Source organism: Saccostrea cucullata, unplaced genomic scaffold (genome assembly GCF_032062105.1).
Source record: "Saccostrea cucullata isolate Sc308-1 unplaced genomic scaffold, CSIRO_AGI_Scuc_v1 ctg171, whole genome shotgun sequence".
Taxonomy (NCBI): Eukaryota; Metazoa; Mollusca; class Bivalvia; order Ostreida; family Ostreidae; genus Saccostrea; species Saccostrea cuccullata.
In genome coordinates, this window is record NW_026926065.1 from 918221 (window position 1) to 944501 (window position 26281).

Here is a 26281-nt window from a genome sequence, read left to right on the forward strand (position 1 = left end):
AACCATTGAAACTACTATTGGCATGCAGGAACCAATAAAGAATTTTTTTCAGGGATTTGCTCAAATTATGGACAATGATGAATCTGGCTTTGATAATGCTGTTTTTGCTGATGATGAGAATAATGATATCTTAACATTATTTTATTTTAAAAAATAAAATTCAACTAGTTATACAATGTAAATCTATTGGGTCTATTATTGAGAGAGTTGGTTGCTTGATTTATGAAACTGTCATTTTTCATCGTTTGTATTATTTTCTCACGCATGCTGTATCATATGTGTTGTACATAATTTATGTTTGTATTTTCTCTATACTGTTGTGCAGTTTAAGAGAATAAACTATTGAATTGAATGGCCCAAACATGAACAAAGATGATCCTTTTTCACATTTTTCTTCCCTTTCCCTTGTAAGTTTAAATCTGGAATTATTCAAGAATATTTGAGTAAAATCAAAATTAAGTGTGATATTCTGTAAAATCATATATTTTTGTAGGGTCATATTTTCAAGGTTTGAGGGAAAAAAATATTGGTTTGTGGGGATATGATTTCATGAGTAGAAAATGTTTAGTAGTGATCCGATGCATATCAAATTTTACATTTCATGGTGGTCATTAAATTTGTGGGTCTCTTCATACCTCAGAAACAACAAAACCCCCACAAAAATTAGTGATTTCACAGTACGTATCCATAAAATTTGCTTTATATTTTGTTTGACTGTATTCTAAAGTTTCTCAAATTTAATTCATTTCATGATTAAAGCTCCTAGATGCTGCCTTCCTTATGATAATAATTATTGCACTACAGAATTAACAATAGAATGTTTTTCAGGGATTTGCTCAGACTGAGGACACTGGCCAGCCCTCTGCTGAACCCGGTGTTGTCAATGAGGCTTTTTCTAAGGATGAGAATGATGATGGCCCAAACTTGAACAAAGAAGATGATTCACTGTCTACCCCAAGAGATGATCAATCTCCAGTTTATCCTCCATCAGTAAGGGAATTAACAATCATTAAATAGTCTTTATGAAAATTAATTTTTATTACATTAACTGTATTTTATAGCTTTAAAGAAATTTTGACAAGTTCTGGATTCATTTCATGATTAATGCTTCTAGTAATTAGTACCAAAGATATAATGATGTCTGACTGTGCTCTATACTAAGCTTATATAGAATTATCACAAGTCAGTGTGCCCTTGAAATATTTTTACTTTGCATGTGATGTTCAATACTAGTACTCCTTAGAACACTAAAATATGCTTCTAAACGTATTTCAGGAATACAGCCAATCTGATGAAAGCCTGCAGACTTCAATGGTAGACAGGAGTCATTCTCGGAGATAAAGAAAAGTGGCATCAAGTCCAGATTCGATGTCTAGTGTTGTTACTGAAAAAGAATCTGAGTTCTAAATGAATTTCAGCTAATGTGGCCATGAAATACTTTTATAACAATTGTGTAAATGATATGACTGGTCACACAGATGTATAATGTTTTTAATATGTGGACTTTTTTTGTTGTTTGCTTCTTCATATGTAAAGATGCTCAATAAATATAGAAATCTGTGCAGATTATAAGGATGTTTCATTTGCTTCAGTCTGTGTTCTTTTTCTTGTACTCTGATTTCTTTTAAACATTGTGTTTTAATAAACTTAACAATTAAGTCCTTTTGCATAATGATTGTTTTGGTTATTAAGGAAGATGTGCCCTTGCTCATTGTATCTGTATGCTTATATAGTTCATTATATCCATCTCTCACAAGCAGTTAATTTTTCATCATATCTAGACTTTATTTCATTTACCTATGAGTCGCCTGTGTGTCGCAGTGGTTAGAGCATCTGCTCTCAAGTCGTGAAGTAAGTAGTTGATCCTTACTTCTTGGGTTCGAATCCCACTGTGGGATGTGGAGATTGGTCCTGGATGTCACAGTAGGTGGTGGCATGTAAAAGACCCCTCAATGCTCAATGGCCCCCGAGTGCTGAGTATAGGTCAAAATTTGCAGCTCTCCACCGGCAAACATTGGCGTCTCTGTACGAGTGAAAAAATTTCTAGAGGGACGTTGAACAATATATAATAAATCAATCATTCACCTATGAGTACATAATAAATTATCAAAAAACGAGAAATACATGTACAGAATATTATTACATTTTTACCAGTGAAATACTGTAATTTATTCATTGAATAAAAGTGATATCCTGTCACAGTGTGAAAGGATATCAAAATGATATCCTGTCACAGTGTGAAGAATATCAGAATTGCGGGAAAACTCTTGATTTTCCTTCCAATAACAAAGAATGTTGCAAATAATACCCCTTGGTCCATTGGAAAATAAATATACCATTCTGACATAGAATAAAACTGCCAAAAGATTCCAAAATATATTGTTAAAATCCTTGTTCACAACGTTTTCAATCTCACAACACTAAGCTATGACGTCTCAACCGCTCAACTATGACGTCATCTAGCCTATGACTGCATGAGAAAAGACAGAGGAAAAGGGAAAATCAAAGAAAAATGTAATAAATAGAAAAATCAATGTTTTGTAGTTGCACTCGTGAAAATATAAAAAAAAATCCTGTCCCACTCGTGAAATAAATTCCATATTCAACTACAAAACATTGAATATCCTCTATTTATACAATTATGGACCCTTTTGGTGTAAAATAATTGGTTTGTTATTTGCCAGAAAAATATCAATATTGACCAAGGCAAAGCCAGTGCAAGTACTGCACATGCACTGACCCTCTGATGAATATGTCACCAAATCCGATAAATATGTACACAGGCACTTGAAGGATGGACCCCCTCCATTATTTTTCTTTTTAAATCTTGGGTCGACACACCTTTTTTCCTATTTTCGCAGTCTATTTGGCATTACTTGATATCGATAATGTAACTCTTTTGTCTCTAGAAGCCGTTTTTAAATATATTGTTTTCAATAAAAGTTGTTAATATTTTTATGCGCCTGGATCGATAGATCCGGGGCGTATATTGTTTTGACCTGTCTGTCTGTATATCTGTTGTAAACTTTAACCTTCACCATAACTTCTGAACCTTGAGAGATATATTTCATATTTGGTATGCATACTCCACTAATTAAGCTATTTCAAGTGACATTGAGGTCAATGACCTTGTGACCTTGACTGTGACCTTTATGCTAAAAAGAGCTTTTTCGAACTTTATTTTTAGCGACATGTTATTTTAGTGATTTTAAAATGCACATTAAAAGTTCTACTTATACGGTATAGTACATGTACTGTATTCTAAAATTTTAAGTGCATATTAACTATCATTTTATACATGTATTGTGTAAAGTGGGGTCTAAGGTTTCTCTACTTTTTATAAAATTATACCAGAAATGACCCTTATCATATGTATATGATTTTTTCTAATTTCAGGTTGGAATTAAATCTCGATCTACCATCAGCACAAGCCACTTCCTGATCAAGCACAGCGCAGGCCTCTATAGAACAAGTAGGTTCTAAACAGTTGGGTTTTTGAGATGTGATGTTTTGTAAATCAATCAAAACTTTCACTTTCATTTGAATTAATAATTATTGACATATAAGTGTCTCAATGATCAAAGCATTGTTAAGTCATAATGCAATTTACAATTCACAAAGCAGGAAAAGTACTTCACCAACTTTGTATCTACCAGTATAAAATTTATATTTTTTCTCAACAATTGTGTATTGAATTATTCCCTGATATTTGTGGCTGTATAATTTACAAAATTAACTTTAATATGTAGGTACAATTGTTACAGGAGCAGTTTTGTACTTGAAACTCATAAGAGTAAATACAATGCAAAAGTCATTAAAGTATAATATTACATTAAAAGTACAGTATATAAATATTTTTTTTCCCTTTTTCCTAGGATGAGCTTTCACAGAGACTGGCAAATCTACGACAGTTGTAGAACAAGATTGTTGACAAGAGCCGTGAGAGAGAGCCGTAAACTGTGATTACAAAGGCTTCAAATTAGACATACATGTACACCATATTAAAGCATTCGTTCTAAATACTGGCTCATCATAGCTTATTTCAATTTTTCTTCATAAGAAACCCTTAAAGGAGCACTGTTTGTAAAACCAAAATAAATTCCTCCAAATAAGGAAGAACTTGGTTTGTGCGATTGAGAATAGTTATAAGTGTTTTAATTTGCTCGGTTAATAACTTCTTCCTAGTACATGTTTAGTGCGATAATAAGACATTGTATGTGCATACAGTAAAACTTGGTTATAACGAAGTCACTGGGACCTATGAAATATTTCTTCGCTATATTCGTAATTCGTTATATATCCGAATAAGAATAAAGAATTCCTTAAATTTATATAGCTGAGGATCAAAGATAACTTTGCTCTATCCGTAAATTTGCAATACCCTTGTTCGTACTAAACGAGTTTTACTGATTCAGAAATTACATATTTGCCCACCAAGCTATTCATTCAATGTCAAGCAGATTTTAACCGCAGGATACAGTAAATGACTTGGTACTAGGTAAAATTAATGTGTATCAAAGAAAGTTTCCATAACCTTTTCTGTGGTTATTTTCATGAAAGGCAATTAACTTGTTTTTTTAGCTCTACTGGTCAGAGACCAGAAGAGCTTATGCGATAGTAATGCGTCCAGCGTCCGTCTGTCTGTCCGTCTGTCCGTCTGTCTGTAAACAATTTTTCAAAACGCTACTACTCCTACAATTTTAGTCTGATTTCAATATTACTTGGCACACAAGTAGACTACACTAAGATACATCGAATAGTGCATCGGTTTTTGATTTCGATGAACGGTGTTACCATGGTTACTAAAAATAGAATTTTCTGTGAAATTCCTTTAAAACGCTACTCCTTCTACAGTTTTGGTCTGATTTCAATATAACTTGACACGCAAGTAGACTACACTAAGATACATAGAATAGTGCATCGGTTTTTGATTTCGATGAACGGTGTTACCATGGTTACTAAAAATAGAATTTTCTGTGAAATTCCTTTAAAATGCTACTCCTTCTACAGTTTTGGTTAGATATCAATATTACTTGGCACACAAGTAGACTACACTAAGATACATAGAACAGTGCATCAGTTTTTGATTTCGATGAACGGTATTGCCATGGTTACTAAAAATAGAATTCTCTGTGAAATTCTTTTAAAACACTACTCCTTCTACAGTTTTGGTCTGATTTCAATATAACTTGGCACACAAGTAGACTACACTAAGATACATAGAATAGTGCATCGGTTTTTAATTTCGATGAACGGTGTTGCCATGGTTACTAAAAATAGAATTTTCTGTGAAATTCCTTTAAAATGCTACTCCTTCTACAGTTTTGGTCTGATTTCAATATAACTTGGCACACAAGTAGACTATACTAAGATACATAGAATAGTGCATCGGTTTTTGATTTCGATGAACGGTGTTACCATGGTTACTAAAAATAGAATTTTCTGTGAAATTCCTTTAAAATGCTACTCCTTCTACAGTTTTGGACTGATTTCAATATAACTTGGCACACAAGTAGACTACACTAAGATACATAGAATAGTGCATCGGTTTTTGATTTCGATGAACGATGTTACCATGGTTACTAAAAATAGAAATTTCTGTGAAATTCCTTTACAATGCTACTCCTTCTACAGTTTTAGTTTGATTTCAAAATAAGTTGGCACACAAGTAGACTACACAAAGATACATAAAATAGTGCAATGGTTTTTGATAAGTACAAACCAGTAGAGCTACAGTCTCGACAGAGACTTCTGGTTTTTTTATTTCTGTATATATATTGAATTATGTTTTGTGTAGAACAATTTACTGTTGTAGTATTTTGTGAATTTTATGTTTGTTTGAAATGTAGACTTATTCATTCAGGTTTATTTAAAGAGATGAACATTATTAATGATATTGTCCAAATTCTGAATTAAAAAAAATCTATAGGGAAAACATAGTTTGTTATTTTTGTCATTATACATATTTAAAAATATTTCTCAAAATTGCAGTGTACAATGTAATGTATACTTTATTTGGAAATCAAATGTGCACAATACTTAAAAAAATAGAGAGAATATATAATTATACATTGGGCTGAGGTTTATATTATTCAGTCATAACTGAAAGTGTTGCATTGTCGGAATGGGGGGAGGGGGGGAGAAGGGTGAATATGAAAATTCACAAAAAAGACAAAAAAATTTGACTGAAGGCTGAAAATCTACAGGAAAAGTAGCTGTAAAAGACCTATTAAATCTGTAAAATAAGATTTCAACAGAAAATAGGGGGTGTTTAAAAAGTCCTAAAAATGATGAAAGTAAAACAACAATCTGGAACCACAAGTTTTCAAAAGTTTTAAGCGCTATGTATAATCTCGGTGAGGTTTGTAGAGATTAAAAATTTTGGTCTAAAATTTTTAATCTCTACAAAATCCCGCTGAGATTACAATATGTAAAGACCTACAAAAATTAATGAGAGCAATATGAATGCTTCAATAATTTACATCTTTATAAATATTAAAAGTGTATATGTAAATGGTGGCCTGATGTTAAGTTTACGTTTCTTTTTAACCACTGCTCTAGAGGCATCTTTTCTAAAAACGTGGGTGGCCCTTAAAAGGGCCGTGGGGTTTTATTTAGTGAACAGCTGCTCACTTAGCCTTTGTTGCTTTCTTTGCCTTTCTTGGGGAGCTGGGCCTTTTCTTTGCCTTGGATTTGGTCTTCTTGGGCGACTTCCGTGCTTTGGGCTTCTTGGCTGCCTTTGCTTTCTTTGGTGACTTGGCCTTTCTTGCTTTCTTTACTTTCTTAACTGCTGCCTTCTTCTTTGCCTTGGGTTTCTTTGCCTTTGGTTTCTTAGCTTTCTTGGGCTTCTTAGCTGCCTTCTTCTTTGTTTTTTTGGCTGCCTTCTTCTTTGGTGCGGCTACTTTCCCAACCCGGAAACGTCCAGTGGCGCCATGGGCACTAGAACCCTTGGGTCTTACAAGAGCTCCACTTTTCAGTCCCTTAGCAAATGCTGCTTTCATCGACGACGGTAATTGTGTAGCGCTTACCCCTTTGAAATTGGCGAGGATGTATTTCTTGATGGCTTGGGCTGAAGATCCTTTACGATCCTTCATAGCTGTAATGGCAGCGCATACCATGTTCAGGGTCGTCGGATGGGCGGCTTTCTTTGCTGCAGCTCTAGGTTTGGACGCCTTCTTCTTTGGTGACTTCTTGGCCTTCTTTGCTTTCTTTGGCGATCCACTTCGGCTTCGGCTCCTAGACTTGCTTCTGCTTTTACTGCGGCTACGGCTCCGGCTTTTTCGTTTCGCCATTTTTGGGGTAGCTGGGGCTGGTGATTTCTTTGCTACGGCCGGTGATTTCTTTGCTACAACCTTCTTCGGTGCTGCCTTCTTGGGAGAAGTCTTCTTTGGAGATCGACTTCGGCTGCGGCTCCTACTCTTAGACCGTGACTTGGAACGGGAACGAGATCGCGACTTCACCATTTTCAACGAACTGGCTGGAACTCTTGCAAGAACAAGAATGACGCTGGAAACTGATGACGCGGTATTTATTGACACGGCGCGGACGTTGGAGAAAGCTGCTGGTGCCCGGATGCCGATAAGTCATGGCCGTCGAGAAAATTCACAAATTTGTGCTTTCGATGTTACGTTTTCCTGAAAATATCGACATAAAATTGTTTACTTGGATTCCTTTTGGATTATACTCTGATGGATATTATAGTCAGCTATCATTTGAAGATAAAATTGCAAAATTTCCGTGAAAGGTGACTATTAAAACGTGCATCTCAATCAAAAATTTAGATCCGCAAGTCACATGAAAGTTGAATTCAAGCAGTATTACACATCATTATTGTTGTTTAAAGTATGTTTAATGCACTGAAAATTGTAGTACACTTTGTTAGCTTTACAGTGTATCAGCTATTTTAATATAACCATCTTTATTATGATACTTTTACAGCGAAAAACAAACGACTGCTAGGCCTTAAGTTCAGTACAGTGTACGTTACTATAGAATCAAAACAACAAACATCAAAATCGTAAAGAAAATACAAACAACTAAATAATATTTTAAATGATAATTATGGATATTGAATAACTTGAGCAATGAAATCTATATACTTTTTTAAAATGGTGTTAAACTTTTATTTTTACTCAAGAATAAAAAAAAAGATGCAAACACTGAAACAGAAAAAAAAATCTGTATGATACATACAACAGCTTTAACAGATTGCATCGATACATATCACAGCGGCAGAAAAAAATGCGTTTTTCTTTTTTAGTAATCTTCAGGTAGATTTCAATGAATTTTATTGAAAAATCTTCAATATAGGTAATGTAGTTAAATATCCAGACGCCATGAAATCTCAAACAAACAAAAAAATGAAAATTGTGCCGTTTTATTCAGTAGATCTAACTAAAAAGTGATTAGGCTTATTTTTTAAGAGGTGCCCAAAATATTTATTCTATCATTATTTTTTGAAAGTTAAAAGAAAACCTTTAATATCAAGGAAGATTAATAGATCTATGTTTCGTACGTAAGAACACGACGAAGGAAGCCATTTTGTAGATTTTATTCTAAATAAGTAGCCTTGCAAGATTTTACATTACTGAATGATTAGATATATTTCAGACCATTAGGCTATTGCCATTTGTGACAATATAATAGATTTTGAATTTATTTCAATAGGCCCTATTGATTATTTCGTAAAATTGGACACCCATCCACAAAATTAAGATAGGGCCTCGATCCTTTTTTTTTGCATTAGAGCCTAGCCCCCCTCCCCTTCCGAAAACGGGTTTTCATATGTTTCTTATAAAAAATCTCTGCTTCATTTTCATTCTTAAATGCTCGTTTGTTTTCATGTTGCTTTGTTTGTGTTGGTTTAATTTAAATTCCCCTTTTTTTAATCAGAGAGAGAGAGAGAAAGAGAGAGTATTTCTCAAAAAGTCAAGGAATTTTTCAATGGCAAATTGTCTGCTTTTTTAAAGCATTGAGCCTTGGTAAAAATTAGAAATAAATTTGAACCATAAAAAAGAATTCTTAAGCTGAGAGAGAGAGAGAGAGAGAGAGAGAGAGAGAACTAGCAATATATTTTCTCAATAAGTCTAGGAGTTTTTCAATGACAGTGTCTGCTTCAGTTACTTTGATTGGAACTTTATCTCAGGTAGGTTAAAACATTTCCTATTTTGCTTTAATTGTTGTATCTAATATTTTAGGGCTGCATTAAGTCAAAGAATATGCATTGATCATGAGCATTTACTCAATATTAAGAAAGAGCATGCTCTACGTATGTATATTTTCTTAAACAAGGTAAATTATTGACAAACAAGTTGATGAAACAAGAATATCAACATTCTCATTTAAAAACATCATTTCTTAAGTTCTATGGTCGCTACAATGACCTTGTCAGCAAATAAAATCTATCAACAAGTCAATGCTGACTGACGATTTTGATACACATAATTGTTAGGCCATTATTAACACACTGATTTGACAGATTTTTCTGTTAGTTCCCGATCATGAAAAAGAGCACACAGTGGGTGTGAAAGGTCGGCAGGGGGTGCTCACTCCTGCGTGGCACCTGATCCCACCTCTGATGTTTTGGAGGTCAGTGATTACTCTGCTACTATTTTGTATTGTATTTTGGACTTTTGAGCTTGGATACTGCTTGGAATCTGTATATTTTATAGTATTACATAATTTTTTTTTAAATTCTAAGCCTTTGCTTTATGTTGAGGTTGTAATCTGAGGTTAAAAACAAACTTTACAATTATTATATATTTTTTTTAATTCCATACTATGCACAGATTATTTATTAAATTTGTATGGTAATCAGATACATTTTATTTTCAAAAATAAAATATATATACAACAACCTTTGATATCTTGATCAATATATTTAATTAATAAAATTTTACAAACAAATAAGAATGACATGCATCTTCTTTCAAAATAATTCAAAGGCCACACCTATTTAATTTTTTGTTTGTTGGATATCTGGATGAAATATGTATGAGTGGGCAAGTGATAAGATAACAATATTATTACCAATACTTTTTGTAGGCAAAATATTCAGGCAGAACATGTAAAAATTTGATCAGACAGTTATATTTTTCTGTACTTTTTTTCTGATTTAAAGAGTAAGCAGATTTAAATACGGAAATTAGAGTGGAAATAGAACAGAATTTTTCCAGAAATTTAAATGTATTATATATATTATCAATATATACTTTTGTTTAAATGCAAGCACAGGTCCAATCAGCAAAAAATTAAATTGTTGTGGCCTTATGATTACCGTCATTGCAACAAGGATAAGACAATTACTGTAACAACAAAAACATTTACGAGAGAATTAAAATAACGTTTCACAACAGTCATGGTAAAAATTAATTACCAAAGAAAAATACATGTAATTGAAAAAATCATTATTATAAATATGATTTAAGTAAGCAGGAATATTATAATTAAAGGAATGATATTTTGCAAGGAGACATAAATAAGAATTAAGTAAGTAGGAATTATTCAAGGAATGATATTTTGCAAGGAGACAATTATATCCACAGTAGCAAGTTATAAAATTTTTTGGATCAAGTCATTTTTAGCTAGTTGTTTCAGAGAGGGTACAAACAAGCTATTTTTTTAAAAATAGCCTCAACAGAAATTTACCTGATATTTTTCAAAGCAGAACAGTTTGAAATGATTTGTTAACATTTTTCTATATGTTCTGTATGTGAGATTATTTGAGATGTATTTTAGCCTCACCTCTTTAATTTCTGTTTGTGTGCATTCAAAAACATAATGAAAACTTGACATCAGTCTTAAAAGATCACATATAAAAGTGCAAAACATTCATTTTCTAGCAATACCATTTCATTTTCAGTTGGGTGTTAAATTTTTAACAATATACAAACTGACTAGCAACATGTCCTTTTTTGGGTTATTGTAAAATCCATAATGTTCAATCATTGACTGTAGTTGCACAAAAGGATGTAAAAAACTACTATTGTATTTTTTTACCACTATGTATTCGACTATTATAACATCAAAACACACCTAAATCACACATCTAAGGCACATACATGTACGTACATTGTTCAAGTAAATATCTTTAAAAATAAACAGAAATGACAAAGAAAGAAAATTCACTAAAAATTTTCTACTTTAATTATTCAGTTATTTCAAAAGAAAAGATTTACTTCCATCAATCCATTAACTCTTAACTAGTTTGATATATTTTTTTCAAAGTCATCTGTAAATAAAATTTCTCAAGCAGTGGGCTCTTCCTTAATCAGTTAAACATAGAGATCAAAAATAAAAACATACTTCATACAGATTTTTATGATTATTTATAAAGACATGAATATAAAACATAAAATGTCTTTCTTACTTTAATCAGGCCAAAATAAAAAATACCTTTGTTTCCCCTAACGCGACCGACCCAATTAAATCGCGCCGACTGAAAAGATTTTTTAAATAGGATAACTCCAAATTTTTTTTTATTGTCAAAAAAGTTTTATAATGTACAACTTCATCGAAATCGGTTTTTATCAGAACGGCAGACATTGTTCTACTGTGATTTTGAAGCATTTGATGGAAACAAAATAGCGCCCAGATGTGATTACAGAGAAGTAGTTCTTCATAAAACAACGGCAATGTCTCAGTCCTATGCCTTTAGCTAACTAGAATTCTTCACTCTTGAAACAATTTGATAACTAGTGCTAATTGTAACGGGGACCGTTACAGATGTTCCCCAAACGCTCCCCAACTTCCTTTTGGTGCCACATTCCCTGAAAGCTTCATTAAATAAGACAAACTCTATGCATTTGAGGCTTTAACAACATTTACCCAGGAGAAAGTACCAAGTTCATTCAAATTTTAGAATTCCACATGTGTGCATGTGAATGCATGTGCATAATGACCATATCATCTTGTCTATACAATCTATATATTTTAATATACTAAATATTAAAATAATTAATCCAAAAGTATTTAAAAAATACGCTCATATAAACTGTACATGTATTTTTGATTTTACTCATTTCACGTGGAAGCACGTGCATACATGAGAATGATGACCATACCTTCTTGCAGAAGTCCATTACATCTATCTATGTTCTAAATCCCACCCCGTTTTGTTGAAAACCAAGGGAGTTATAGCTGTTTTCAGCCAATCAGATTGCAGTGCACGTACACGCACGTGAATGCATGTGCATGATGATACTATCTTGTAGACGTTCATTATATCTATCTATGTTCCAATTCCCATCCTGTTTGGTGGAAAACCAAGGGAGTTATAGCTATTTAAAGTATAAGCCAATCAGATTGCAGCGCATGTGCATGCACGCTTTTTCATGATAATTGCTATATATTTTATTGTAGGATATCCTAATACATGCCTATGTTTAAAATTTCAAAGGATTTCGTCAAAAAAACAAGAAAGATATTGAGACTTTAGTTTCAGCCAATCAGAGCGAAGCGCACGTGCATGCGCATGAGATCTTGCTTTTTTGACCATGTCATCTTGTCTATGCTACTAATATATACTTATGATATGAGTTTCAAAGCATTTCATGAATAATTAAAATAGTTACGTCTGTATCAATTATGTTGGACATTTCTCATGTTGCACGTGCGAGCTCTTGCAAGCACACGTGCATGCACATGCTTTCATGATACTTCTTATATTACAGGCTGTAGAACTCCCTAATGTATGACTATGTTCAAAATTTCAAATGATTTTATCAAAAAACAAGAAAGATATAGAGACTTTAGTTTCAGCCAATCAGAGCAAAGCGCACGTGCATGCGCGTGCGATCCTGCTATTTTGACCATGTCATCTTGTGCATCCTACTAATATATCCTTACATTATGAGTTTCAAAACATTTTGCTAAAAAATAGAAAAGTTACGGTTTTATCCATTATATATTGGTCATTTCAAGTTTTGCACGTGCGCGGTCTTGCAAGCACGTGCGCGCAAAATGACCTTGATTCCGCAAATCTACATAACATGTCTACTGACCCTAAAAACATTTCACCTCAATCGGATGTGTAGTTTACAAGATCATTCGCGGACAAAATTTTCCCGAGAAGAAAAATAATAATAATAATAATAAGAAACAGAGTAAAAACAATATGTTCCCCAACTTCGTTTGGGGAACATAATAATATTCACAATGACTAATTAAGAGTGTTTCGGAGGTGTCTTGGCGTCTCCATGTGAGTGATTATATTTTCGAAATGGAGGTAAACAACGAACAAACAAATCTGTCTGTTGAATTTCAGGTACGTAATACATGTAAAGGCCAGCCTCATGAGCAGATGAGGGGCCCACCTAGAGAACACATTCAATTTCAATGCATTTTATTTAATTTGAGTTTTGATCTAATAAACAATTCATCTATGATCCTATGTTTACTATATACCATTATAGAATCATAGGAGTTGAAAATATGTCTTCATATTCATCCTGATAAATATTTTTTTAGTTGTACTTTTTCATGCCTTTATTTACGGTTTAAACTTCGTGACATTGTTTTATATAGCATTTTTATCATTTGTAGATTTGGTTTGGTTCATTTAAATATTGTTTAAATACTCTTTCCAAATAGTTTCGAAATCAATATTCAGCTTTCTTAGACGCCCAGTGTATTTTTCTTTAATGAGGCCCGTGAAAATTGGTTATTTCTTTGATTTTATTCCCTTCGTGATTTGTTGGGACGACATTTGAACATTCCCCCATTGCTCCAAATTTAGACGTACTACGCGATTTTTTGCCATTAAGCTGTGGGGATCTTTTTTGAACCAGTATCTTCTGCGACATTGGACATAAGTTTTTATGGTCCCTTTTGATGGACTGTTTTCAACGTTCCTCATTGGTATTTGAACCTGCGACTTAAAATTAGCCACTTACGTCTTAACTCCAAAGCAAAATGCTCTAGAACCACTGCAAATCTCATGGCCCTCAAAAAAGTACATTGACTGTCTATAAGCACTGGAGGATGATTGCAGGTTTGAATAAATATAATCGGATGTCCAGTCTTTGCGTATTTGAGAATCTTGTCTTTTTTATTCGATTTATATAAATGTACTCTAGTGTGAGATATTTCACAAGTTCATCTAAATTACAGTTGTAAATTAATTAATCATGAATTTTGCTTTTAAACGGCATATGTATGATACTTAGCATTTTGTTCACAAATCACTTTCTTTTGTACTTTTCTTATTTATAAATGTAATTTTCCATTAAATTTTAGAATGTATAATTTTCAAAGCTGCTGTCAGAAAATAAAATAGTTTACCTACCTACCGACCCAACTTGAAAATTTAGGGTCGGGTTAGGGGAAACAAAGATATTTTTAATTCCGGCCTCAGTGCAGAATTTTTCTTCTACAGACAATTCTGTCAGACAAACCTGCAAACTTTACTCAAAATATGAGGAATTACACATATTATTCTTAGCATGCTTAGATACCTGAGAAAACTAACAATGTGTTACCTCTGATGGACTTTAGTTTTTTAATTTTTATTTTGTTTTGCAGGATTTCACCTGTTTTTTTTTGGCCATATATACAGGGTAATACTCTTTTTTCCAAAATGGAATGGATTTCACAGTGTGAATTACTTAAATTTGACTACGGTGTGATTATTTCTGAATCTCATTCTTAAACTCCTGATACACAAATCTGGAATAACATTAATTATTATGACAGTGTAATGATAAGAAACTATTACAAATATAGCATAAGGGGAATAAGTCAATTTTATTTTTTCACTTAAAAAATGAAAAAGTTATTTCCCTTTATATTTTTTTTTACTTGAAATTGATCATTTCGACAGTATTAAATCTAATGCAGCAATACAGAGAAACTTTTATTAACTGATTTATTTTGTTGGTTTTTTTTGTTATTTTAAAACATGATTATCCCTTTTCTTCTCACATACCGGTATATCAATGATAAGGTTTACTGATTTGTGTAATAATGTTCAGATAATTAGCTCCATTAGTTTAATAGAATATCAATTTATTTAAATTCATAGCATCTCACATGTTCCTTGATATTCTAATTTATTGAGCAAGACTACTCCAGTCTCTGAAATCCTGCAATTTAAAAGCTATTATGCATTTCTAAACTTAAACCTTACACCGTGAGTAAAATTCGAGATCTCTTTGACTGACCACTTTTCTCGGACTGATACTGAAACTGACGTTTACAACTAACTGAAGGGTCTAAATTATTCCACAGAGCCCCATATCTCTCAACGTCACACAAATTGAATAACTTGTAATTTGTAAGTGATGGTAACATTTCTACATGTAGATCAGAGACATTCAACGTGTGACTGGGATTCTCATTCTCTGTGCCTAATTCATCGTACATTGCTTTCCTTTGTAAAATGTCACCCTTTATATCCTTGGTTTCAATGTAAGTAGAACTGTTCTGTTGTGTCGTGGGTTTGAGGTTAAAAGGATCACCTTGTCCTTCTGTAGTCAGCTTAAGGCTACTCTCCTCTGTTTCATCAGAGTCCATGTTGTCTTCGTTGAAGGCTTGGCTGGCTACGACAATCCCATAATCTGTGTTGCCGTGTTCTTCGTTGGGGGGGTCAAACACGTTCCGGTCAAGGTTCGCCGAGTTCTGACTTGAGTGGGAGGGTGAAGGGTTCATGGTTCTTCTCTGTGTTCTCTTTGTTTCCTCGTAAAGAATCATCAGCTTCTCAACCTGAAATAGATCAACAGGATTAGAATTATTCCAAAACATGTTGGAAAATAAATGACATAGATCAATAGGCTAGTTTTATGTGAGTTAGTTACATACATGTAATTATTTTCCATTTCCTAACTATTGTACTTTAATCTTTTGAGAGTCTAAAACACCTAGTAAGCCTCCTTTCTTGTGGCAGTATAAATAATGAAAAAAGAAATAAACTATTCATTAATACAATTTTCATCAAAACAACTTATCTAAATAAAACTTAAATTCAAATAAATTAAAAAATGAAAGATTAGATTTTGAATTTCCGTCACAATATTCACTCACCTGTTCATCAATACATTCAAACTGCCAGGGCCACTTAACGTTGTACAAGAATTGTCTGTGGTCATAGCGATTGTCATCAGGACTGTAGGTTTCTGCATGATATGAAGGGGTCAATGTGGTCATTTTGTGTCGATTGATGGAATAGCAGCGGAAAAAGTGTTTCACCTTGACTGCCACCTTAAAAAAAAATTTCAAATCAATATCTTTACATTTATGCTTCCAACAAAGTAATATTTGATGCCTGACCAAGTAAAAATTTAGTATAATGATGATTAAAATACTTTATATGGGGAAAGTTTTGCCTCTACTTCATTTTTCCCTGATTGCAAGTGTGCAAATTTAAAATGGCTGGAGCAAATTCATAGAAGACATATTAGTATAACAAATGTGTCTGCATGGTCGATTTTCAAAAAAAGGGCATATTAAAGGTATGATAAGGCTAAAAAATAAAAGGCAACAAAAAAGAAACAACCCTGTAAACAGCATGTAATAATTTGATTCCGTTAATCTCTAGGTTTACACCCACCTCCTCTGGTGAACACCTGTCTTTCCACACGTGAACCAGTTTACAGAACATACTGTATGGGCCGCAGCAGTTTTGTTTACGTAGACGACCATACAAGGAGAGTTCATCATACGTCATACCCATATCCTCCTGTCAAACAAGTTAGATTAACTGAGGGAACATTATGTATCTGCTCTTTCACCACAACTGTGAAACTACTAGTACCGCTTTTATTGTGAAATGGTCAGGAATCTATATATACTAACTGAAAGAGTTTCTGATTTTAAAAAATGATGAAAAACATCGAGCATACAAAAGGACAACTAAAAAAAATAAAGATTTTCCCATAGTAGAAAGCTTTTCCTTTTCTACATTGCTTGGCTATGACAATTTCAAAATGAATGTTTTATTTTGAATGATAAATAGATTTCATTTTTAATTTTTTATTTTACATTTTTTATATTACATGTATTTTGCTAACTGGATATTAAGGGCTGTAATGTTGGAGGGGCATGGTATATCCTACAAAACGGTCATATACCATCATTATGCAGGTCAGTGTATCAGAGACATGGTAAAAAATCTTAAATATATGCTACCTCATATCTTCAGTGAAGTTACTGTACACCAACTTTTATTTGCGATGACTTTATTTCCTGATTTACCGGAGATAAACTAGTTTGCGACGATTAATTTTTGCGATTAAGCCTTTTTGATCTGTTGTTAATGGACACTGAGAAACAAAATTTTAAAGGTATAACAATATTTGCGATGACAAATGTGTCAGAACTTAGCAAAAATTTCTCACACGTGAATAAAAGTTGGTTTACAGTAATTAGTGCAGTATGCATTAAGTTATTTTATGTTAAGTTACAGAAGAATATTAAAAACAATTGATTTTTGCTATAATCATTGAATTTTTTAATGTAAATCCTTACTTATTAAGAGCTGTAAAACCAAAATGCTGTGAACAGTAGAGAATGAAACGACGTAGGTCTGTTTTACTAATTCCTCCGATCGGATTGATGTCAGCGCTGGAACAATCATACTTTGTCATGTAGCCCCGCAAACTAAAAACATACAATGTAATATAAACTTAAACAATTTAAGAATGAACTGCTTTCTCCAAAGCCTTTTAAACACTTATTAGATACTTGCTCATATCTTAAATGGAAATTTTTTTAATGGGTTCATGCCCTATTACAAATCAGCAGTCAATCATGTTAATATGCATTATGTTAAAAAAAAGTCCAAGAATGTCTAAGCTAATTCAAAAGACTCAAAATCTTGTTAAAAAGCCCCATTTCAAGATTTTTTCTAAACAAGACCAACTTTCAATTTTAAAGTGAAATTATTTTAAACATAAATATAACAATATACAAAGTCTTACAGATAATTTCTTTCTATTTACCCCTTCCACATTAGCTGACCGTTTTATAAACCTTCCCCTGGCCCACAGACAGAGCTGGGCAAAGAGTTAAAAACAATTTATTTTTGCTGTTCATTGAATTTTTTAATTAAATCTTACTTGTAAGAAATGACAAAGACAAAAACAATGCTGTGTATAATTACAATCAAGGCATTGCCTTTGTTTCTTCTGATTTCTAGTACTTTGATGTCAGTCACTGGAACAATCATACTGCTTTGTACTTATAGCAAAGGAAACTAAAAACATACAATTGGGAATAAACTTTACAACAGCAATAAAAAGAATTTGATCCTTGATAAAGTCTCTTTATGTTCCTAAAGCCTTGTGTAAAGTTATATTGAAATCAGACAAAAACTGTATAGCATTTGGAAATTTTTCACAGAAATTTGGTTTCATAACCACGGCAACACCCTTCATCGAAATCAAAACCTATAAATAGAATTATGTATCTTAGTACAGTCTATTTGTGTGTCAAGTTAAATTGTATATTGAAATCAGACCAAAACTGTAGTAGGAATAGCAATTTTAAAGAAATTTCACATAAATTTCTATTTTTAGTAACCTTGGCAACATCATTTATCGAAATCAAAAACCAATAGACAGAATTATGTATCTTAGTGTAGTCTACTTGTGTGCCAAGTTGTATTGAAATCAGACCAAAACTGTAGTAGGAGTAGCATTCACATAAATGTCTATTTTTAGTAACCTTGGCAACATCATTTATCGAAATCAAAAACCGATAAACAGAATTATGTATCTTAGTGTAGTCTACTTGTGTGCCAAGTTATATTGAAATCAGACCAAAACTGTAGAAGGAGTAGCATTTTGAAGAAATTTCACAGAAATTTCTGGCCCACAGTAACCAGCGGCAAAAGAGATCAAAGGATACAGAATTATGTATCTTAGTGTAGTCTTGTATGCCAAGTTATATTGAAATCAAAACTGTAGGATTAGTAGCATTTTGTAAATGACAAAGACAAAAACAATCAGGCATAATTACAATCAAGGCATTGCCTTTGTGTTTTCTCCATTTTTGGTACCAATAAAGCTAAAAATATGATACATTGTATAATCTGTTTTACCTGAACATTCTGCAATGCCAAGTTCTCTCGTAGACTACCTCCATTGGCCTTGAACTTTGGCAGCAATTTCAGAGCCGCTGTAAACACACCCAGGACTGCTGCCACAGCAACGTCAATACTGATAGACAGGTGGAAACTGTAGAAAAAATATGACTACATGTACATGTATTAACTACACTAAATTTTTATATACAGTTTATAAGTATATGTACATTTATCTACTTGTCATTTTACTATGTTGCAATAATCAAGTGTCCCAAAATTTGGTGATTTAAATAGCATTTACATGGACATGTATAAGAATGTTAAAATGATATAATTATTGGCCTTCCATCACAACAACTCATTTCATGATCAATTATGTTCATGGTACATGGTCCTGAGCCTATATTCCTCATCAAATGTATTTGTCATAAATCTGAACATAAAATATTTCCATTTATATTTAGACCAGATAACTCTTTGAAAGCTCTTGACCTAGTTTCTTCAGAACTAATATTCTGTATGTAGATCAATAGGTCATGAGCTAAGGAGCTAAGGACATTTCCCACTATCGTCCATTATGCAAATTATCCCACTTTTCCCTCTATCGTTAATGCCCTGGCATTACCAGACCTGGGGTCAATTACTTTGAAATGTAATGCATTACATTACAATTCTGCAAGGTACTTTTTTGACACAGACCTATTTCTTTTAACATTTTTCAGATCTTATTGAATTTACAATTGTTTTAATTGTCAAGAAGATTTCTATTAAAAGAATTATTTAGTTTAAATTATATTCAATAACATAAAAAATATTATAGGATATAAAATTAAGTGTAACATTATCAATAAAAAAAATAACCAGTCAGTGATATTTATTTGTTTCAGATTCAAAAATAAAAAGAGACTAATATACAAAATGTAATTGAAATGTAATTGCTGTGTTGTAAACATTTTTTTAAAGAATGCATTACATAAATGTGTACATTGAAAGAGATTAAACATTACACCCCATTATTGAAAAAATGCACATCAAGATACCAGTTACACATGTTGGTCTGGGCATTAATTTAGGCTAACTAACATGTGATTCCATAAAAATACATTCCAATGTGTGCTCTGCAGCTCAATAAAGTCATGTATATTTATGCCCATGTAGCAAGTAGTGAAGAGTTTGCCAGCTAGTTCACTGGGGTCAGTGTGAAAAAATTTTTAACATTGAATTAACTGAAAAAAAAAAAAGTTAAATGTTCACAATCATCATAATACAACAGATTGACTTTTGGTCAATATGCTCATGCTGATAAACACATTGAAGATCTTCAAATTAAATTAATTAAAACATCAAGATATATATCAGACTCCAATGAAAGACAACAGCACTTCTGTAGATGGCTAATTGTAAACAAAATTACCTCCTCTTTGGACAGATTCTACCACCAAGTGGCACATTGAAGCCACTATACAGGCAGTGCTGGAGCTGTCTATCCCTCCACTGAGTGGGAGGAAATATCCACCCTGTCCACTTCTCCGCAGGTAATCCCACAGCCAGCAGGCCGGACCCAAGCTAACAGAAATAGAAATGAATGCCAATCTCACAATAGTTTAAGTAAAATGTACATGCTGGACTCGGGCTAACATAGAAAAGAAATTAATGCAAACCTCAAAACAGTTTCTGTAAAATGTGCACATATATACATGACTTTTATCAGGCATTTCATGCTTTTATTGTCGATTTTGCAATTCATAAGCTTTCAGGTTTGAGTTTGTACAAACATAAAATGTTTAAATTTTAAAATATTATCCAGTATATCCAGTTCTTAATCAAAATAAGATAAAAGTTGTCAATATTTACAATTTTGGGGCTTGGAGGTTGAGGTGGGATGGGGTGGGGGTGTACATGTACCTGATCTCCTCCTCTGGTGTGTGGTAATTCCACTCAATAGGGTCAGTGGTAGGCTGGAAGAAGTCAGGATGAGACAGGGCAAAGTCACAGTGAACTCTGGGAAATGACTGGACATTGGAGGCCTGATAAATCGACAAAGCAAAATATATAAATAAAGAAGATTTGAAGGTTTGTCATCGTGTCAAAATCTTCAATTCTAATTATTGTTAAAATACACACCATTTCGGACCTACTGCGAATAGCATTCCTGTACATTCTTACATCCTCCAGATCAATTGTAGCTGTATTAACTATCTGAAATTATAATGTAGAAGCTTTAACTCAGATAATGTTAATTATGGAAATTCATATACAATGTAACATATGTGCCAAAAATGCAACTAAATTATATGAAGACATTTAAACTGGTGATTGTTTTTGGTGACCCCTATGTGACTTTTTAATAGCAACTTTTAACAAACTATGTTTTACCACTTCCTAGATAGAGGATTGTGTTAACCAAATTGTTTCTCACCACTTCCTAGATATGGAATTGTTTCTTACCACTTCCTAGACATCAAACTCTCTTACATGTACTATTTCCTGTACACAACACCATGTCGTACCACTTCTTAGATACCAAACTGTGTCTCTAACCACTTCTTGAAAACCACACTGCATTTTTCCACTTTCTGGATTCTAAACTATATCTTACCACTTCCTGGATCCCAAACTGTGGCCCCTGTGAGAGGATTCTTCCATTGATTGCAATCATAGAGCAGCCGTCATAATAAGTCCTCTCTCCATCACAGCCCATCTGATTGGCAAATATGTAAATCCCACCACACTATAAACACAATTATGTATATCGCAAGATATAAAAGAAATGGTCTTCCTTATATAAAATCTTGTCTATTAGACATTGTGCATTTTTTTCAGCAGCCAACAGGAGAGTGCTATTTACCTAATTTTATGTGAATGTTTAAATATTATCACATTTCAGTGGAGCTGTTCTCTTATATGCATTCTGTATGGCAAAGACCAGAACATATTTTAGATAATATGTCAGAAAAAAGTCCTCGTGAAATGCAATGATCATTTTAAATTTTTATTTTTTAAACTTCAAAGGGTGTGCACTTCATATTAGTACATGCTCACATTAAATATTTTTTAAACAGAGATATCAATCCTCAGATACTTAATTAAAATATCCTCTACTATTAACATCTACTCAAAGAAGCCTAATTATTTATGCATACTAACCTTCATGGTGGCTGACTTGATCAGGTCAACCCTGACATAACCTTTCCTGAGTTCATGGTGACTTCCGCTGCCATTGGCTATTATTTCTACTCCATCTAAACTGAGGTCAATGTGGTGTCTAAAATAAGAGATGCCAGGAAAAAATTAGAACTAAATAACCAAATTCCAAAGTTTTTTATTGAACCTCAATTCAAATTTGCAATTATTGGCTTAGTCACTTATAATGGCCTGAATAAAATTGTATATGTATATGCATTTGCTTGTATACTTAAGCCAAATGCAAAAACCTAGATGAAATAAAATAAAATGTTGTTCTTCCTTAATTCCTTCACATTTTGACTTGCATTTTAAAGAATATGCATTAATATCTGTAGTTAACATAACTTGCAAGAAAATCTCATTACCGCTGAAGGGCAAGAAAATAGGGGAAGTTAATTTTTGCAAAAATGGACACTTTTCCTAGCCTAGAAAATTAGCTCTATTTGGCTTTTATTTGGGGACATGAAAATCACTGAAACTGTACCAAAAAGTTTCTGCAATATACTTACCCATCTGGGGACCAAAGTTCTTCACAAATTTCACTCCCCAGGCAAGTGTCAACAGTTGATATGACAGCATCTCCTATAGGCACAGTTTTCTGAAGGAGAGAAAATTTCTCTGAATTTTATTTAAAATACCTTAATATGGACCTATCCTCATGTCTTTCTCAGGAAAATATTATCACATAAATGCAATTATTAAAATTAATAGTTGTGTCAAAAAACTCAAATTATAGTTTGATGATCCAAGACTTTTAATCAATATAAATGATTTTAATTGATTCATTTTTTAAATGTCTTAATTTCTAATTTCTGTCACCTGTCCAGTAATTTCCTGAATCATTCGCGGGAGGAAGTATTCCTCCGTACACTTGTGTCGTTTCCAGGATGTGAACCACCGAGTTTCTCTGTAGTTTCCATCATTACATAGTGTCATCTTTGGGCGGATCAGCAAAATTTTTCTACAATAAAAACATTATAACCAAATTCTTTATTGCCATTCAAACCTTGGGCCAAAAAAATTAATAGTTTCTTAGGCACTGCCGCATCAGTTCAAAAACAGTTCCATTGATCAATTTTAATTGACATTCTTACAAGGGATATAACTCAATTTTCTATTTTTCCAAGTTTGAAAAAGAAAATTGAGTTATTTTCCTTTTTATTACAATCAGTAGATAGATGTTTTTATCAGATAATTAATATTCTTCTAGTCTATACAGTCCTAAATTTACTAATTTAAACAAATATTTGAAATAACATTACTTAAAGTTGAATATATAATATGAAATACATATATGTATCTTTAGAGAAAAAAAGAAGTAAGAATTAGTTAATATCATCTTGTTGTACGACTGATCTGATTGATTGATTGATTGTATACTGTTTAACGTCCCTCTCCAGAATATTTCACTGATATGGAGACCTCACCATTGCCGGTGAAGGGCTGCAAATTTAGGCCTATGCTCGGCACTTATGGCCTTTGAGCAGGGAGGGATCTTTATCATGCCACACCTGCTGTGACACGGGGCCTCAGTTTATACGGTCTCATCCGAAGGACCGCCCCATTTAGTTGCCTTTTACGACAAGCAAGGGGGTACTGAGGACCTATTCTAACCCGGATCCCCACGGGGCTGACTGATCTGAAAAAGAAAAGATGCCTGCTTCAAAAAAAAAATAAATAAAAATACATACCTGTTGACAAATATCACCCTGCAGTTGTATGCGACATTCTTGTGCATGACAGGCCTTGAAAATAAAAATTAAGAGACATATATAGTACATGTATACCGGTATATTAAATACATGTTAAAATGTACTACAAAACGACAAAAAGCTCTCTGAGGCTGTACATTATCTTTCATTTGCTGTAATATGTCAGATTTGACATTGTCTTTGAAAGCAAGAGGAAAAAGATCATTTTTTACAAGCATGCCGAGTAATTCCTCTATAAAAGTCAATGAAAATGTTAGCTCAACTTACATTCCGATGTCGCACATGATGTCCATATTGTCCCGGTTTGATATCAGTTCTGCTAATACTTGCCAAGAATGAAGAAATGTGTCACTTTCCAGGAAATGGTCGCCACAACCATAACCTCTGTAAAGGCATAGAAATGAGTTTCTCATCACAATTAAGTTCAATGTAGAAACATAATCAAATATCATAATTACTGTATCTCTAATCAAATGTCAGTAGAATAATGAATGAATCTCTGATCAGAATTTAAATAAATTAAAAGAGTAAAAGGGAAAATTCTATATTTTAAGTTTACTTTATATAAGGACCATTCAACATATTTTTTTTGAATATTACTACTTTTATTGACGACCAACCTACATGTAACTTTTCTTCATATGATCAATATTGTTTACGGGTATTTATATGTAAAAAGCAAATTCTGCTGTATTAAGTCAGTTTAATCTAATATTATAATCTTTATGGTACTTTCTTAAAGAATGAAATATACTCATGATGAAGTAATATTTTTCGAAATCATTAAACCAGTTAAATTCCAATGTAAAGTGCATTGAATGATCTCTTTGTAAGGAAGACATATTTCAGATAATAAACATGCTGATGAAATCATACGTGACTTCCAATTCAGGGCCCAGACGGTAAGTTGCACCTCTCTGCTTTGCAATCTTGATGCCTGAAAAAGAAATCATCACTCCACATTTTGATACAGGACTTCAGTAGGTTAAAATGCATGAAATGATGACAAATCTCATTAGTCTGATAAAATGTTTTCATCAGATTGTATATTTTATAAATGAATCATCAAAACAATGTTGGTAAGTACTTACAGTATTGTACTATTGATAACTTGTACGTTAGAAATTTTTAAAATTCATTTTGCAAGTGTCTAAAATTAACCCAAGAATGCTGCCTTCGGTACGTAATATCGCGAGTACCTCACAGTTATCTAACTTACTACTGTTCTTTTGCGGGGGAGTTGAAAAAGCTCTAAATCTCGCAAGATTTCTGGGGCACATGACATTGTTTACAGTAGTGACAATTGAATGATTCAAACAATTTTATGTCGAAAGTTCAATGTATTGCCAAGGATTGAATTCCAAATAGTAGATTGTCAAATAAGGAAAGCCTAGAATATCTTATCAGCTTTAAAATGTGATGATTTTCCATGAAAATTTAATGAGAAGAGTTCACTTACTTAAAAATATTGTAAAAAATGTAACAATTTAGGATTATATCCTCTCAAAAATTGATTAGGCTGGTTCAGCGATTGTTTAGCAAGGTATTCCACCAGGATTTTTTACTTTTCTGTCCTTATAAATTCTACAATAATCAATCTTGCATTGTATTCAATAGCACATTTGGCCCCATCCAACAGACGTTTCCTACCTCCATTGCGAAAGAGTTTTGCCAAGTTAAGTAATCAGGATATCAAGTATTGAGGCACGGATTCCCCAGTTTTTGTAATAGCACTGGTTCTGACGTTTTCCTGGCCCATAAAATATAAAAATCATAAAGCCAGGAAAACTTAATTAAGATATTTCGGACTACAATTTGAAAATAAAAGCTGAATGTTGGGCGAAGCAGCACCACAGTTTTAGTCAAAAAGCCCCTTAATTTTGATCAATGCATTCCTGAAATGTATAATAAGGTTTTGCTGTTTCAAAACCATTTTTTCATTTTTGTACCCCGCCCCCTCCCATTCTGGATCCCCCAATTTTAGTCAAAACTTTCTATTACACTTTTCAAAGAATATTTATAGTAGACGTTTTTCCTTAATCTCTTATAATATCAAATGAAGGAAACATGTTCCAGGGATTAATTAAGAACCCTTGCATGCAAGTCCGATAAAAGGACCCTTTCACAACTTTTACTTTTTCTCTTACTTTCCGATATTCGTGCAAGATTTCCTTTAAAATCCATGGCCCATTGATTTAAAGTACTAGTTGCTAATGTTGCAGTCCTCCCCATGGTTAGAGCCTCTTGCACAAAGAAAGCTAGACAGTTATGGTTTTATCGACTCTCTTTGCGTTTGTTGCTTGGGATTAACGAAATCCAAAACGAAAGTAAAAGTGATTTCAGTTTGTCGTAAAAAAATGATTTG

At 32.9% G+C, this 26281-nt stretch overlaps 3 protein-coding genes and 1 long non-coding RNA gene across 4 annotated transcripts in view; 2 read left to right on the forward strand and 2 right to left on the reverse strand.

Moving 5' to 3' along the window:
• The window catches only part of LOC134270608 (uncharacterized), a 226690-nt gene extending 225077 nt beyond the window's left edge, over nt 1-1613 (forward strand). The window contains 2 exon segments of the mRNA XM_062752837.1: nt 829-990; nt 1276-1613. Of these exon segments, the coding sequence (XP_062608821.1) occupies nt 829-990; nt 1276-1341 (228 nt within the window). The 3' untranslated portion in view covers nt 1342-1613.
• A 1782-nt stretch (nt 1614-3395) lies between these two features.
• On the forward strand, nt 3396-5900 carry LOC134270632 (uncharacterized). Its single transcript, XR_009992858.1, has 3 exons — nt 3396-3472; nt 3876-4571; nt 5748-5900. It is a non-coding gene; the product is annotated as an uncharacterized LOC134270632 (long non-coding RNA).
• A 709-nt stretch (nt 5901-6609) lies between these two features.
• Nucleotides 6610-7510, reverse strand: LOC134270596 (sperm-specific H1/protamine-like protein type 1). Its single transcript, XM_062752826.1, has one exon. The coding sequence runs from the start codon at nt 7461-7463 to the stop codon at nt 6630-6632; it is 834 nt and encodes a 277-aa protein (XP_062608810.1). The 5' UTR covers nt 7464-7510; the 3' UTR covers nt 6610-6629.
• A 6880-nt stretch (nt 7511-14390) lies between these two features.
• On the reverse strand, nt 14391-26236 carry LOC134270610 (glutamine-dependent NAD(+) synthetase-like). The gene is made up of 18 exons (XM_062752838.1): nt 26064-26236; nt 24793-24853; nt 24184-24300; nt 23896-23949; nt 23024-23165; nt 22714-22802; nt 22166-22283; nt 21618-21749; nt 21143-21217; nt 20924-21045; nt 20414-20584; nt 18966-19169; nt 17461-17592; nt 17004-17044; nt 16789-16799; nt 16544-16672; nt 16018-16194; nt 14391-15699 (listed from the first exon to the last, which is right to left on the reverse strand). The coding sequence occupies exons 1-18, from the start codon at nt 26146-26148 to the stop codon at nt 15121-15123; spliced, it is 2439 nt and encodes an 812-aa protein (XP_062608822.1). The 5' UTR covers nt 26149-26236; the 3' UTR covers nt 14391-15120.
• Between the last annotated feature and the right edge of the window lie 45 nt (nt 26237-26281).

What these genes read in the sequence shown, in the direction of transcription:
- LOC134270596 (XM_062752826.1), bottom strand. Translation starts at nt 7,463, where the DNA reads ATGGTGAAGTCGCGATCTCGTTCCCGTTCCAAGTCACGGTCTAAGAGT.
- LOC134270610 (XM_062752838.1), bottom strand. Translation starts at nt 26,148, where the DNA reads ATGGGGAGGACTGCAACATTAGCAACTAGTACTTTAAATCAATGGGCC. An exon ending in ACACCAGAGGAGGAGATCAG is followed by an intron (nt 20,585 to 20,923) that starts GTACATGTACAC and finishes TATTTCTGTTAG; the next exon opens with CTTGGGTCCGGCCTGCTGGC. An exon ending in GGTAATTTTGTTTACAATTA is followed by an intron (nt 19,170 to 20,413) that starts GCCATCTACAGA and finishes TTTTTTCTACAG; the next exon opens with TTTCCACCTGTCTATCAGTA.